The sequence below is a fragment of the Rhinolophus sinicus genome, chromosome 3 (genome assembly GCF_057876585.1).
Source record: "Rhinolophus sinicus isolate RSI-liver-muscle chromosome 3, RSI-T2T, whole genome shotgun sequence".
Lineage (NCBI taxonomy): Eukaryota > Metazoa > Chordata > Mammalia > Chiroptera > Rhinolophidae > Rhinolophus > Rhinolophus sinicus.
Window position 1 is genome coordinate 696,650 of NC_142503.1, and position 13,268 is coordinate 709,917.

The window sequence follows — 13,268 nt, forward strand, 5'->3', positions numbered from 1 at the left end:
TCTCACAAAGTAGCTGCATGTGCCCTGGACTTGGGGCCCGAGAGTCCCTGGAAGGGACCGGTTCCTTGGTGGTGGCACCCGCAGGCTGTCAGAACAATGCGGGTAGGGGCCGGAGGGGTTCAGGGAGGGATGAGGCCCCAGAGCTCGGGCCTGGCCCTGGTTACCAATTAACGGGCCCCACGGTTTTACTTTAAATGACGGGGCCTGCACTTGAAGGGGGAACTGCCAGGGCTTCCGCGGCTCCTCAGTACTGGAGAGCGGGCATGGCGTGTGCCCCAGGACCAGACCCACCAGTGGGCGGCAGCGGGGACCAGAGGCCCAAGTGGGACAGCAAGCTACAGTACCTCCTCAGCTGCGTGGGCTTTGCTGTGGGCCTGGGCAACCTCTGGAGATTTCCCTACCTGTGCCAGAGCCACGGCGGAGGTGAGCCTGCATGGGCCCAGGGGACAGCGGCCGCCAGTCCCCACCCTGGGAATTAGAGATACACCACCACCCAGGGAGAAACCTGGCCCTTTGGGGACAGGGCACCAGGGCCTTTGGGACTCAGAGGAACCCTCCAAACGCTGCTTCTGTTCAGCCTGGCCTTGGCGTTGCTGTGCTACCTGCCAGGCTGGCACCCCTGTTCGTGTCACAGGGGCTCTGGTTTCACCCACAAGCTTCCCTAAGACGGCAGGTCCACAGGGGGCCACGGGTGGTGGGAAAACAGCCTGCAGTCACTTCTCCAGACACTTGTCTGTCTTCGTGCAGCAGAAATGTCACTTTCCACCCATAGTGCTGGGGACGTGAGGGTACCGACAGCATCCATCCTCGGGACCTGACATGATGTCACTCGGGTCTGTCCCCAGACGCGATGGGTGGGGGACTTTGCAGGCCAGGTTCCCCCTTTTCTGGGGTCCCACCTCGTAGGGGCCGTTTTGGGCTCAGTGCCAGCTTCCTTCTGCACCTGTGACATCTGAGGGCTCCCAAGTTCCCTGGTGGTGGTCACCTGGCTCCATGGGGTCTCCGCTTGGAGATGCGAGTGGCCTCTCCCTTGAATGGTCACTCTGGCCTCCTGCCTGCCCGGGAAATGGGGGTGCTGGGTTCTCATGCCTCGTTTTCTGGTCGGGGCATCATCCTTCCCTTCTCAAAGACAGACAGGTGACTCTCTTGGCCGTGTGGCAGGGGGACGGGGCAGGAGGGCTCTGCAGAGCGAAGCGGACAGAAGCAGGGTCTGACTGAGGGGCCTGCCTGTCACTGCCGCCCGATGGGTGTCAGAGCCTTTCTGGGGTTGGTGGCAGGACGGCCCCTCAGGAAGCTACATGGCCCTGATGCCCCAGGGGCCCTCTGATGCCCTTTGCATCAGAAAGGAGTGTGACGGGGCGTGGGCGGGAAGCGAGGCCCGACACACCGGCGTCACCAACGTCTGACGCTTCACTCACCGTAAGTGGTTATCCATGTCCAGGGTACATGGGCCCGGAGTGTCCGAGGACTAACCTCCCAAGTCCTCGTCACCGCAGGCCTGGGCTGCGGCTGACCAGGGCGAGGCCGTGTCGCCGTGGTGGCCTGTGTCCCCAGGGCCGTGTCGCCGCGGTGGCCTGTGTCCCCAGGGCTACCAGGGACAACACAGTGCCTGTCACCACCTGAACCCCTAGTCCTTGGCAAAGGGGGGTCCCCCATTTTTGAAATAGTCCTTTAGCCTCCATTTACAGATGTGAAACACTTGGTAAAATGTCATGAAATATTTAAATTTCTTTAACTCTCTCTTTTCCTACAAACGTACCCCCATGTGTGCAAAGGCCATTTTTGTACCACTTTGACCACGGTGACTGTTGGGAGACAGGATGTAAGTGGCAAGCAGGCGATGGCAATGTGCCACACTTTCAATCTGCATCACACGGGGGTGACAAGTGTTTTCTGTCACATTCGTGATCACTCAGCTTTGTAAATTTCCTCTTCAAATGTAAGAATCAGGCAACATTGTAACAGAATTGGCAATGACTGTCACATAAACACCGTTGTACTCTGTGGTGACAGTGACACCCGGCTGCTGGGGACTCTGTTCTCCTGACACATGGCAGTGCCCACCGGAGGGAGCTGCCGGTCCTAATGGCGCTGGGTCCCCACGTCTGTGGGCTGTGGGCTCCGGGAGGGGCCAGGGCCCCGCTCAGTGCTGGGGGCCAAGCGATTTTTCTTTTCTTTTGTTTTTTTAAAGATTTTATTGGGGATGGGGAACAAGACTTTATTGGGGAACAGTGTGTACTTCCAGGACTTTTCCAAGTCAAGTTGTTGTCCTTTCAGTCTTAGTTGTGGAGGGCGCAGCTCAGCTCCAGGTCCAGTTGCCGTTGTTAGTTGCAGGGGGCGCAGCCCACCATCCCCTGTGGGAGTCGAACCGGCAACCTTGTGGTTGAGAGGACGTGCTCCAGCCAACTGAGCCATCAGGCCACCTGGGAACTGAGTGGCAGCTCATTGACTTCATTCTAGTTGTGGAGGGCGCAGCTCGCTGTCCTAGGTGGGAATCGAACTGGCAGCCCCGTTGCCCAGAGCTCGCGCTCTAACCAACTGAGCCACCCATCGACCCCATGGGACCAAGCGTTTTGTTCTCTTCCTTCCACTCTGGGCACCGTGGGGCCCTCACCCTGCTGTGCTGTGTGGCCCACCTCCTGGCACCTGGGCAGGCGTGTGGGCGAGGCTGCAGGTAAGAGGCCGTGGGGACACAGGTCCCAGCCAGCTCAGGGAGAAGCTGCAGAGGTCAGTGAGCCCAGCTCCCGGCCCCGGTCCTGGGGTGTCCGTGGGAGCAGAACAGCCCACCTGTTGTTGAAGCAGCGCACGGGTCCTGTCCCCTCAGGGGTTCGCAGTGCTTGTGTGCGCTGCGCTCTGTCCATCCACTGCTGACCGCCGCGTCCTTGCAGGGGCCTTCCTCGTCCCCTACTTCATTGCCCTGGTCTTGGAGGGGATCCCACTCTTCCACGCTGAGCTGGCCATCGGGCAGCGTCTGCGCAGAGGCAGTGTCGGGGTCTGGATGGCCATCTCGCCCTACCTGGGCGGAGTCGGTATGCAGCCTGCTGCCCCCTGCCCACCAGTGCTCGGGAGGCCAGGGTGGGGGCTGCGGGTTTGCTCGTCACGTGGGCACGATGCCAGCGGCCTGGAGCCTGCAGAGTAGGAGGTGCCCTGATGTGAGGGGCAGGGAGACCCGAGACCAGGCAGCAGCGTCCCCGTCACGCTCTGTGGAGGCCTCATTTGGTCCCCTGACAAACGACTTGGGTGGGGGGTGCTGTGGGGTGAGCTCAGGGTGCAAGAGGAGGACACAGTCGTGGGCCGTGTCCTCAGTCACTGCGGGCTGTGCACATCAGGCCAGCACGGCCCAGGAGCTGGTGGGCATGGGGACGGGGTGGGCAGAGGGTCACAAGAGGAGGCATTGCCCCTCAGGCAGTGTGGCCAGAGGCAGGCCAGCTGTGGGCAGTGGGCATGGCCCGGGGGCAGGCGTCAGGCCGCTGCAGCGGGAGGTGGTGACGGCGGCCTGCCTGCAGGGCTGGGCTGCCTCTCCGTGTCCTTCCTGATCAGCCTCTACTACAACATGGTCCTGACCTGGGTGCTGTGGTACCTCCTCAACTCCTTCCAGCAGCCACTGCCCTGGGCCACCTGCCCGCTGGACCTCAACCGCACAGGTGACGCAGGGCCGGGACGTCGCACTCGCCTTGCCCGAGCCTGCGCGGCTGCTCTGAAGCCACGCATTTCAGCTCCAGTTCTCTTCGCCCCGTGTGTCTGTTCACTGCTGGACCCGGGGCCCACGTATGCCCTGTTATTCACAGTGCAGCTTGTGGGGCTGGCGGCCGTGCTCGGCCACGGTGCTGAGAGGGAGGGGGCTGCTTTCCTGAGCTAGGTCTTTAGGTCCCGACCCCACCGGGGTCCTGCCAGCAGGCCCCGCGCCCCCAGAGTGGCTCCTGGAGGGGGGGCTGCAAAGCCTGAGTCCTGCCGGCATCCTGTGGCCAGCGCATGACGGGACTGCCTGGTTCCAGGGTTCGTGGAGGAGTGCCAGGCCACGAGCACCGTGAGCTACTTCTGGTACCGGCAGACGCTGAATGTCTCAGCTGCCATTGAGCACAGCGGCTCCGTGCAGTGGCGGCTGCTGGCCTGCTTGGCTGCCTGCTGGGCGGTCGTGTACCTCTGCGTCATCAGAGGCATCGAGTCCACGGGGAAGGTGAGAGTCTGCGGCCGGCCCCACGCCTCAGCTCCTGCAGCTGCAGAGGTCTCCCGGTGCCACCAGGGATGACACGGTTTACAGGCCCTGCTGGGAGGGCCGTGGGCGGCAGGACGGTGGTGTCTCCAGGAGAACACTAGCCCTTTTCACTAGGAAGGGACCATCCTGACCCTGGTCCTGGCCTTCATTCTGAAGTCACCTGACGTGTTAAAATAGCCACCTGCCATCTTTGACCATGTCCACGTCGTATGTTCTTGTTCTTTTAATGTGTCAGGGCCTCTGGGTTTAAAGTGTGCTTCTTGTTGACAGCGTGCTCTGGGGTCTTGTGTTTTGCCCTGATCTGCTGATTCCTGCCTTTGGTTCGGGGTATTCAGAGTGTCTACGTTTAGTGCGATGACCGATGTGGCTGGTTCAAGTTCTCTTGTGTTGGTTTTCTCCTTGTCCCTGTTTCTTTGTTGGCTCTTTTCCACGGCCGCGCTCTGCAAGCTTTGCTGGCCCGTTAGCGATAGCGCTTTCGTTTGTCTTCGTGCGTCAGCCCATGGCGGCCCCCTGAGCAGCGCGGCAGGTAGAAGGAGGCCCTCCCTGCGTCACACCTGCATCTCCCTCCCTGCTTTCATGCTGCAGTCATACACCTTATTGCACGTTGCAACAGGAAGTGCATTGTTACATTTTTGTTTGAAACAATTGACTGTCTTTTAAAGAGAAAGACATAGTGAAGAAAAACCTACTGTGTGGCTTCCACACAGAAAGGACCAGGAGGGCCTGCCGGCCCGCTCGCAAGCCTGCCTTTCCAGGGGCCCAGCTCAGGGCCGCACCCTGGGTCACTGCCATCCACACCCCTCCCAGCACAGCCTGTAGACCCGCGTGGGCAAGTCCAGTGGACACAGCAGCCGCGTGCAGTCCAGGCGCCTCTGAGTCCCGGCTGCCGTGGAAGGCTGTGCAGCTCTCCACGGACCCAGTGCGCACAAGTCACTGTCACTCCCATGTGAGGGTCATCATGCTTGAGAGGATTGCAATTCTGAGGCAGAGCAGGGACCCCAGGAGGCCCCACAAGCCAGCCAAAAATTCCACATAACACTGCTACAGACGTCCCTAAAGATGGGTCTGGGTGACCCCCAAGTCAGTCTTTATTTGAGGCTTGGGGGCAGTGAGGGAAGGCGTCCACTTGTGGGTTTATTTTGCATGGACACTGGTGTACAGACCCCTGCCCAAACCTGACTGAGAACTGGGAACTGTCCTGCTCTGGGGGGGAGGGTGTGGGCAGGTGTGCAGCCCCAGGGCTCTGTGAGCAGCCAGCTGGGGGCTGGGGGGAGAGCGAGAGCTGAGGGCCTGCAGTGTGGACGACGGAGGCCACCACCAGGGGGTCAGTGCCCACCTCAGGTGACCCGCGGGCACAAGGCATACGCGAGTCCAAGGCGACCATGGCCGTGAACCGCAAGCCCCCCGAGCGTCACTGGAGTCCACCCCCACTCCCACCCCTACAGTGCCCTCTGCCCCAACCCAGCTGGAGTCCTAGACACGTGATGGGTCACTGGCCCACGAGGCGGTGCCGCACGCCTGCTTCTCTGAAGGTTTTTATATGGAACAGATGTCACTGAAAAGTCTCACAATCTGGCCTTTTTACAGGCGATTTACTTCACAGCCTCGTTCCCTTACCTGGTCCTGACGATCCTCCTGATCAGAGGACTCACCCTGCCCGGGGCGGTCGAAGGGCTGATCTACTTGTTCACCCCCAACGTAAGTGGCCATCCAGTGAAGTCCAGGCTCCAGAGGACACTGCCATCAGGGCCACAGCCCAGCCCACTTGTCCCATGCCCTGGCCATGGGGTGGGGGTGGGGGTGAGGTGGTCAGGGTTGGAGCGGAGGGGGGAGGACGCCGTTTAGGACATGCAGACTCTGGTGCCTGCCTGTGGGGTGTTGGGGGCCCGGGGGTCAGTGGAGAGGCAGGCTGGGGACCAGTGTCCTGCTGTAGGGCCCTGGGCTGCACACCTCTGGGAGCTCGTCCAATGGCCAGCCCCAGCAGGCGAGCGCCCACAGGACAAGGCGCTTGCCCACCAGAGCCCACAGCCCTTCTAGACCACCCCACATTCTCCAGACCCCAGGCCCCCAGGCAGTGCCCCGTCCCAGGGGAAGGGAAGGGGCACCTGTGTGTGGAGGTAGGTTTCCCCGGGGCCCCCGGCGGCAGAAACATCAGGCACCGTGTGCAGATGGACCCCCCGAGGGCCCTCCAGTTGCCCAGTCCAGCAGGTCTGAGGAGCAGAATAAACACATCCAGGCTCAGGTCGCCCAGACCCATTCCCGGCCCTGAGGTCTGCCACCAAGTTCTCACACCCACACGTCCATGTGGACGTGAGCCGTGGGTTATCTGAGATGCCACAGGACTTGAGGCCGAGTTTGCTGTGCTAACTGCCTTTCCAAGGTCCTTGGCCGGTCTACTGCTGTCCCGGGACCTAAGCAGGTGACAGCATTAATGACAGCCACCCTGGAGGAAGCCCTGGCACCATTCTGGGACAGCAGGTGCCCGGGCCATGGTGGCTTATCTGTGGCACAACAAGGCTCTCCTGTCCCCTGTCCCCTCCAGATGCACACCCTCCAGAACCCCCGCGTGTGGCTGGACGCAGCCACCCAGATATTCTTCTCTCTGTCCTTGGCAATAGGAGGAAACATCGCGTTTGCAAGTTACAACCTGCCCAGGTAGGGTGGGGCTCGGGTGGCACCCATCCCCACACTCAGCACATCTTTATTGGGACTCACTGCCTGGGACGGAGGGTGACCTAGGGTGAACTTGAGATAAGACCAGACCTGGGGATTCTAGCAATTACTGAGTCATCCCCTGAGGGCTGGACGTCAGGGCCTCTATGGCAGCTTCTGGTCCGTTTCGGAGCCAGGCAGTCAAACCCAGGAACAAGGTCATCACTGGGGGCTGACACCGACCCCGCGAGCCCCGCGTGTGACGCACGAGGTCGCAGAGCAGAAATGCAGTGTGTGCTCCTCTGTGGTCCCTGGAGCAGGCTCAGCCTCCGCTCCGTAGGGAGCCAGAGCGGGACCTCGAGGCGGCATCGTGAGCTGCACAGCGAGAGCTGGTGCAGGCAGCTGGGCCAGGAGGTGCGGGGCGGGGACAAGGTGGGCCGGGGCTTCACTCTCAGCATTGACAAGTTACCGCCTCAGCTGTCACTCGAAATAGCTGTGTGCAGGCTACCCACCACCAGCCTCCAGGAATGCCCAGAAAAGCCCTCTGTCCCTGTGCCCGAGGCCCTGGGGCCGTGGAGGCAGGGCCGTCCTGAGACCCCAGGAGCAGAGCGGGGGGCGTCCCGGTGGGGGCGCTGAGGTGCAGGCACCACGTTCCTCCCCGAGGAGCCTCACCACAGAGCCGCCTGTGCCTACCTATGTCGGCCCAGGAACGACTGTGAGAAGGACGCACTGACCATCGCCCTGGTCAATAGCATGACCTCCCTCTACGCCTCCATCACCGTCTTCTCTGTCCTGGGGTTTAAGGCGGCCAAAGACCTCGGGCGCTGCCTGGATGGGTGAGTGCCATGCCCTAAGGCCACCGATAGGGGCTGCTGCCCGGGAGTCCCACACCCTGACCCTCTATTTCCTTAGGGGAGTGTCCCCCAAAGGGCACGTCCACCGGAACCTAGAACATGACCTGATTTGGAAATGGGGTTTTTGCAGATAGTGTGGGTAAGGATGAGGTCACACTGGAGAGGGCGCCCCAAATGCATGAGCACGTCCCTATACGTACGAGACCGAAAAGGACACACAGACACACAGGGAAGGGCCACATGACAGGGAGGCAGAGGTTGGAGTGACGCTGCTGCAAGCCTAGGAAGGCCTAGAGCACCAGGACCTGGAAGAGGCAGGAGGGACCCCCGCTAAGAGTCCCCAGAGGGCGACCCGGCCATGTCCATGTCTATGGTGACACATGTCCCAACTGGGCTGTGCCAGCAGAGGGAGGAAGAAAAGGACAGATGCGGCCGCTCCCAGGATGGGGCGCTCTGGGAGCCGCTGAGGGTGTGCACCTCCTGGAAGGTTCTGGAGAGGCTGCGGGCCGCACCTTGGTGAACAGCATGGTCCCCACTCAGCTCTGCCAGCCGCTTCCACCAAGACGCCTGGGAACTCAAGCTGTTAATCCATGAACTGCTCCTGGATGTGTGTCCTGGGAGGCCCTTAGGACAGCATGGCCGTGCTGCGCTTGAGAGTTTGAAACACCAGAATCACCACCGACAGCAGACAGAATGTGAAAGCCGAGGCCTCAGCGAGGCTGTGTCAAGGACAGTGCCCACAGTGGTGGGGCAACAAGAAAGCATCGCACAGCCAGCCGACCTCGGCGGGACGCGCCACTCCAGGCGGCTGCGTCCCCAAGTAACCGCAGAAGAGCTGCGGGTGTGAATTCCAAGGTTACAAATAAGTTTAAGGAGTGGGCAAATTTGCAAATGCTGAAACATCCGCTGGGGCTGCCACCCTTACTGCAACCCTTAGGGAGTGCTGTGCCCAGTGCCCACGGGGGACCCACAGGTCCAGGAGGCAGGGCTGCCACCGTCTAGTCGTGCCCACAAGGGAGACTCCCCTGCAGGCCTGGGCCCCCTCTGGGCTGAGAACAGTCTTCCTTCCCCACCGTGTGCATGAGGTAAATGATCAGCAGCCCCGCTGTGGCCACAGGTGTTCTCTCTGTCCCTGCAGAAACGTCCTCCGCCTCATCAATGAGTTTGATTTCCCTGAGCACAGCATCTCCCGGGACAACTATGCCACCGTCCTCACACACCTGAATTCCACCCAGCCCGAGAGGGTGGCCGGGCTGTACCTGGAGACCTGCCGCCTGCAAGACTTTCTGGATAAGGTACTGAGGGGCCTGGCCTCGCTGCAGGTGGCTGACGGGGGAGTGGGCGTTACTGATGCGCAGAGCCAGGCCACACCGGAGCTGGGCAGCCACAAAAACGGCGCGCTGAGTCCTGGGCACCAGGGCGGCAGGCTGGGGTGGGCATTCAGGAGGCGGCTCCTGGGGCAGAGGTGGGATGGGGGCCTGAGCCCAAGGCGCCTGGGTCCCACATCACCTGTTGGCTAAAGGCTGTCAGAGGACGAAGGTTCCTTTCCCTCACGTGCTTGTGTGTCTTGTCCCTGCACAGCCCAGACAGCAAGGGACCCCGCCTCCGCCCTGAGGCCAGGAAGCATGTTGGTGCATGTGTGTGTCATGTGTACGACACGTTGGTGTGTGTGTCCCCGGTGCCGCGTGTGTGTGTCCCAGCGTACTGCGTGTGTGTCCCAGCGTGCTGCGTGTGTGTCCCAGCGTGCTGCGTCTGTGTGTTGCAGAGTGCCTCAGGCACAGGCCTGGCCTTCATCGTCTTCACAGAGGCCATCCTGCACATGCCGGGTTCGCCCGTGTGGGCCGTGCTCTTCTTCTCCATGCTGTTCACCTTGGGGCTGTCATCCATGTTTGGGTACATGGAAAGCATCATCACACCGCTCCTGGATGTGGGGGTATTGCCCACATGGGTCCCCAAGGAGGTCCTAACTGGTGAGTGGCCAGATGCCCTCCTCCACGAGGGCTCAGGAGCTGGGCTGCAGCCCCAGTGGAGGGCTGGTCCTCTCGGGGCTTGTCCTGGTGGCCCTGTGCTGACTGGATGTCCCCGAGTATGTCACCGGGGAGCAGAGGGTCAGGGTGCAGGGAGCAGAGAGCCCTCCCGCGCCCACACTGCACGCTCAGGCCAACCCCAGTGTCCTCCTGCCCCTGGGAACAGCGCAGGTGGCGGTGGGGATGAGCAGACGGGAGAGCAGGTGCGAGGAGCTGGGAGGGCCGCCGGCGACCTGCCTGCGCGGTGTCGTGTGTGTGCAGGGGCGGCCTGCCTGGCCTGCTTCCTCTCGGCCACCTGCTTCACGCTGCAGTCCGGGAGCTACTGGCTCGAGGTCTTCGACAGCCACGCCGCCTCCCTGAACCTCATCCTTTTCGCCTTCTTCGAGGTGGTCGGCATCGCCTACGTGTACGGGCTGGACCGGTGAGTTTCATGCCCCTCGGCTCCCGCCCCTCTGCTCCCGGCATCCACGTATGCGACGCCTGGGCATCGTGGAGCTGGTCTCCGGGGCAGCTACGGGGATGGGGACGGGGATGAGACGGAGCCACCTGAGGCCCCTCCCTGGGATCCACAGAAGCACCCACACAACCCGCCAGCCTGGCCGTGCTGGCCTCCCAGTCTGTGGGGAGGCGAGTGACAAACGGCCACCAGCCATGCAGGGTGGACTCCTCAAGTCCAAGGACAGGTGGACAGTAGGACACTGGGAGATCCACCTTCCTGGATGCCCACCTGGATTCCTGCCTGGAGGCCTGTGAGAAGGCCCGGCACTGATCCTGCCCATCCCCACCTGGCTTGGGCCTGCTACACACTTGTCACTCACACCTGTCACACCTGTACTCACACCTGTCACTCATACATATATTCACACCTGTAGTCACACTTGTCACTCACACCTGTCACACCTGTACTCACACCTGTCACTCATACGTATATTCACACCTGTAGTCACACTTGTCACTCACACCTGTCACACCTGTACTCACACCTGTCACTCATACGCATATTCACACCTGTAGTCACACTTGTCACTCACACCTGTCACATCTGTACTCACATCTGTCACTTGTTACTCACCTGTACTCACACCTACACCACACCTGTCAATCATACTTGTACTCACACCTGCCACACCTGCACTCACACCTGTTGCTCTCACCTGTACTCACACTTGTCACTCACACCTGTCACACCTGTACTCCCACCTGTCACTCACACCCATACTCACACCTGCCACCCCTGACCACAGCTTTGCATGAGTGGCCCTAGAGGTTGTGCTCTCTGTCCTTGGCTCCAAGGGGTCCTGGGAGACAATGAATGTCAGGGCCTTCATCTGTTCTGTGGGCCCAGGGGCCAGTGCGTTTGTCCCGAGGTGGACACTGACCACACGGAGAGATGGAAGAGAGAGGCAGCTGTCTGGTGGGGGCCTGACCTGGTGTGTGGGACGAACAGTGAGCCCTGGACTCCGACCAGCCTTGGGTCTCAGGAGACACTCAGGCACCGTCTGGAGTGGAGCTGGGTGGGGGGGTGGGGGGATCGGGAGGGGAGCAAGCAGGGGAGGGGCCGCGAGGAGGTGCCTGTCTTCCAGTCGGATCCTGGGCATCACTGATGCTGCAGCTGCTGCACTTCCTGGGTCACCTCTGTCCCCACCCTTGCGCCAGAGTGGCTCAAAGGTGGCTTCTCCACCCTGTGCACTGAGGGCACCAGGTCAGGTGCCAGCTTCCCTCCCACAGCTGGGCTAGCAGGAGCTTCGCTGCTTCTCACCTGGTCGCTGAGCCTCCTGGGGTGAAACCTACAGGTCCAGTCCATTGGCACCTCACCCAGGTGCTGGGCTGGGGCCGGGCTGACCGCCTCCCTGCTGCCTGGCTGCCCCTGGTCAGCGCTGTCCCTTGGCAGGACTGACCTGCTCACTCAGGCCTTTTTCCCATGTCGGCCAGGGGGTTGAGCCCTCGTCGGGATCTGTGAGTGCTGCCCATTGGCGGCTGCTCAGGAAGGCATGGGGCAAAGGATGGAGTGGAGGTGGGGACAGCCCCACAGGCCATGTCTTGGTGACACTGGATGAAGCTGTAGGCTGAGTGGGTGGGCAGACCGGCAGGGCACTGGCGGGAGGGCCTGAACCCAGTGTCTGTGTGGCAGGTTCTGTGATGACATAGAATGGATGACCGGGAGGTGGCCGGGCCTCTACTGGCGGGTGACCTGGAAGGTCATCAGTCCCCTGCTCCTGCTGACCATTTTTGTGGCCTACTTCGCGCTCCTGACCCAGACGCCGCTGAGCTACAGAGCCTGGAACCCCCAATACGTAGGTCCTTCAGAGGGACCCAGAATCCCTGAGACCCACTGCGGGTCTGGCCTGGCCTTGGTGCCAACCAGCGCCCAGATGACCCTCATGGTGGACAACTGTACCCTGAGTGACCATGTGGCTGACTCTATGGGAACTCCAGTGGCCTCTGGGGGCATCAGAGGCCACTCTGGCAGCCCAGGGAACCTTGGGCAAGGTCCTTGGCCAGTGGCGGGAGGTCAGGAGAGATTCCAGACTCTGTCAACATCACAGGTCCCAGTAGCCTTACGTACAGGGACATGGCCTCCAGCTGCACGTCCCAAGTGCTGTGGGGACAGGCACTGCACACTGCCCACCCCTGGTCTGAGACAAGAGAAGGGGTACACAGCACGTGTCCTAGAACTGCCACCAAGCCCTGTCAGGGAGGGTGCGCAGGCCGCACTCTGGCCCAGCCCTCGCCCGCCGGGCTGTGCTCAGCCACCTGTCACCCAGCTGTCTGCTCTGAAACTCACTGTGCCCCTTGTCGGGAGCGTGGGAGTAATTCGTTCCAAATTGCCCTTAGAAAGGGATGCTGTCCCAGACACCAAGGCAGGAGCAGCAGGAGTGGCACTGCGCTTCTCAAAGCATTTCCGTGACTGTCATCCTGTTAGAGACACAGCCGTGCCTTGTGGACCTCTCAAGGGGGTCGCAAGTCGTGGGAGGTGTTGCCCCCCTCGTAGAGGAGAGAAGGGAGCGTGGGGTCCGACGATGCCCAGGGGATCAGGCTGAGGTGGGGCCCCTCGGGGTGGTCAGGGCACCTTTTCCATCCCTCCACCTGCTGGTTTGTTTCAGGAACAGAGGGAGTGAAGCTGCCCGTACAACCCAGGTCCACGTAGCCAAGGGTCTGCCTCGCTCCGCCCTGGGAGGTGGGGGTGGGGGTGGGGGCTGATGCTGTCCACTTCCCGGTGCTCACTGTGGCCTCGCGTCCTTCAGGAGCAGTTCCCCTTGAAGCAGGAGAAGTCCTACCCGGGCTGGGTGTGGGCCATCTGCGTGCTGCTGTCCTTGCTTCCTGCACTGTGGGTCCCAGGGGTGGCGCTGGCCCAGCTGCTCGCCCAGCGCCGGCGGAAGCAGGAGGATACGCGGCAGGACACACGCCTGGAGCTGCAGGACAGTGGGGTGTGCTGAGGGCGGGGGCGGCAGGAGGGCCCAGCTGTGTGCCTCCATTATATTCATCCTGACCCGACACCTGTGCTTGTGCCACGGACAC

The 13,268-nt window shown here is 61.7% G+C and overlaps 1 protein-coding gene across 2 annotated transcripts; it reads left to right on the forward strand.

The window, feature by feature from the left end:
• The first annotated feature begins 215 nt into the window (after positions 1-215).
• Positions 216-13,246, forward strand: SLC6A18 (solute carrier family 6 member 18). 2 transcript variants are annotated; one of them, XM_019744615.3, is made up of 12 exons: positions 216-423; positions 2,889-3,029; positions 3,507-3,644; positions 3,996-4,177; positions 5,804-5,914; positions 6,759-6,871; positions 7,576-7,704; positions 8,861-9,017; positions 9,488-9,692; positions 10,011-10,170; positions 11,881-12,043; positions 12,995-13,246. In XM_019744615.3, exons 1-12 carry the CDS (start codon positions 264-266, stop codon positions 13,184-13,186), a joined length of 1,851 nt encoding a protein of 616 aa, XP_019600174.3. In that variant the 5' UTR covers positions 216-263; the 3' UTR covers positions 13,187-13,246. The 2 variants fall into 2 exon arrangements, with proteins under 2 accessions (XP_019600174.3, XP_074185230.1); XM_074329129.2 differs by lacking the exon at positions 12,995-13,246 and adding an exon at positions 12,854-12,901.
• The last annotated feature ends 22 nt before the right edge of the window (positions 13,247-13,268 follow it).

What these genes read in the sequence shown, in the direction of transcription:
- SLC6A18 (XM_019744615.3), top strand. Translation starts at nt 264, where the DNA reads ATGGCGTGTGCCCCAGGACCAGACCCACCAGTGGGCGGCAGCGGGGAC. An exon ending in TCTACTTGTTCACCCCCAAC is followed by an intron (nt 5,915 to 6,758) that starts GTAAGTGGCCAT and finishes TGTCCCCTCCAG; the next exon opens with ATGCACACCCTCCAGAACCC. An exon ending in CTCGGGCGCTGCCTGGATGG is followed by an intron (nt 7,705 to 8,860) that starts GTGAGTGCCATG and finishes CTGTCCCTGCAG; the next exon opens with AAACGTCCTCCGCCTCATCA.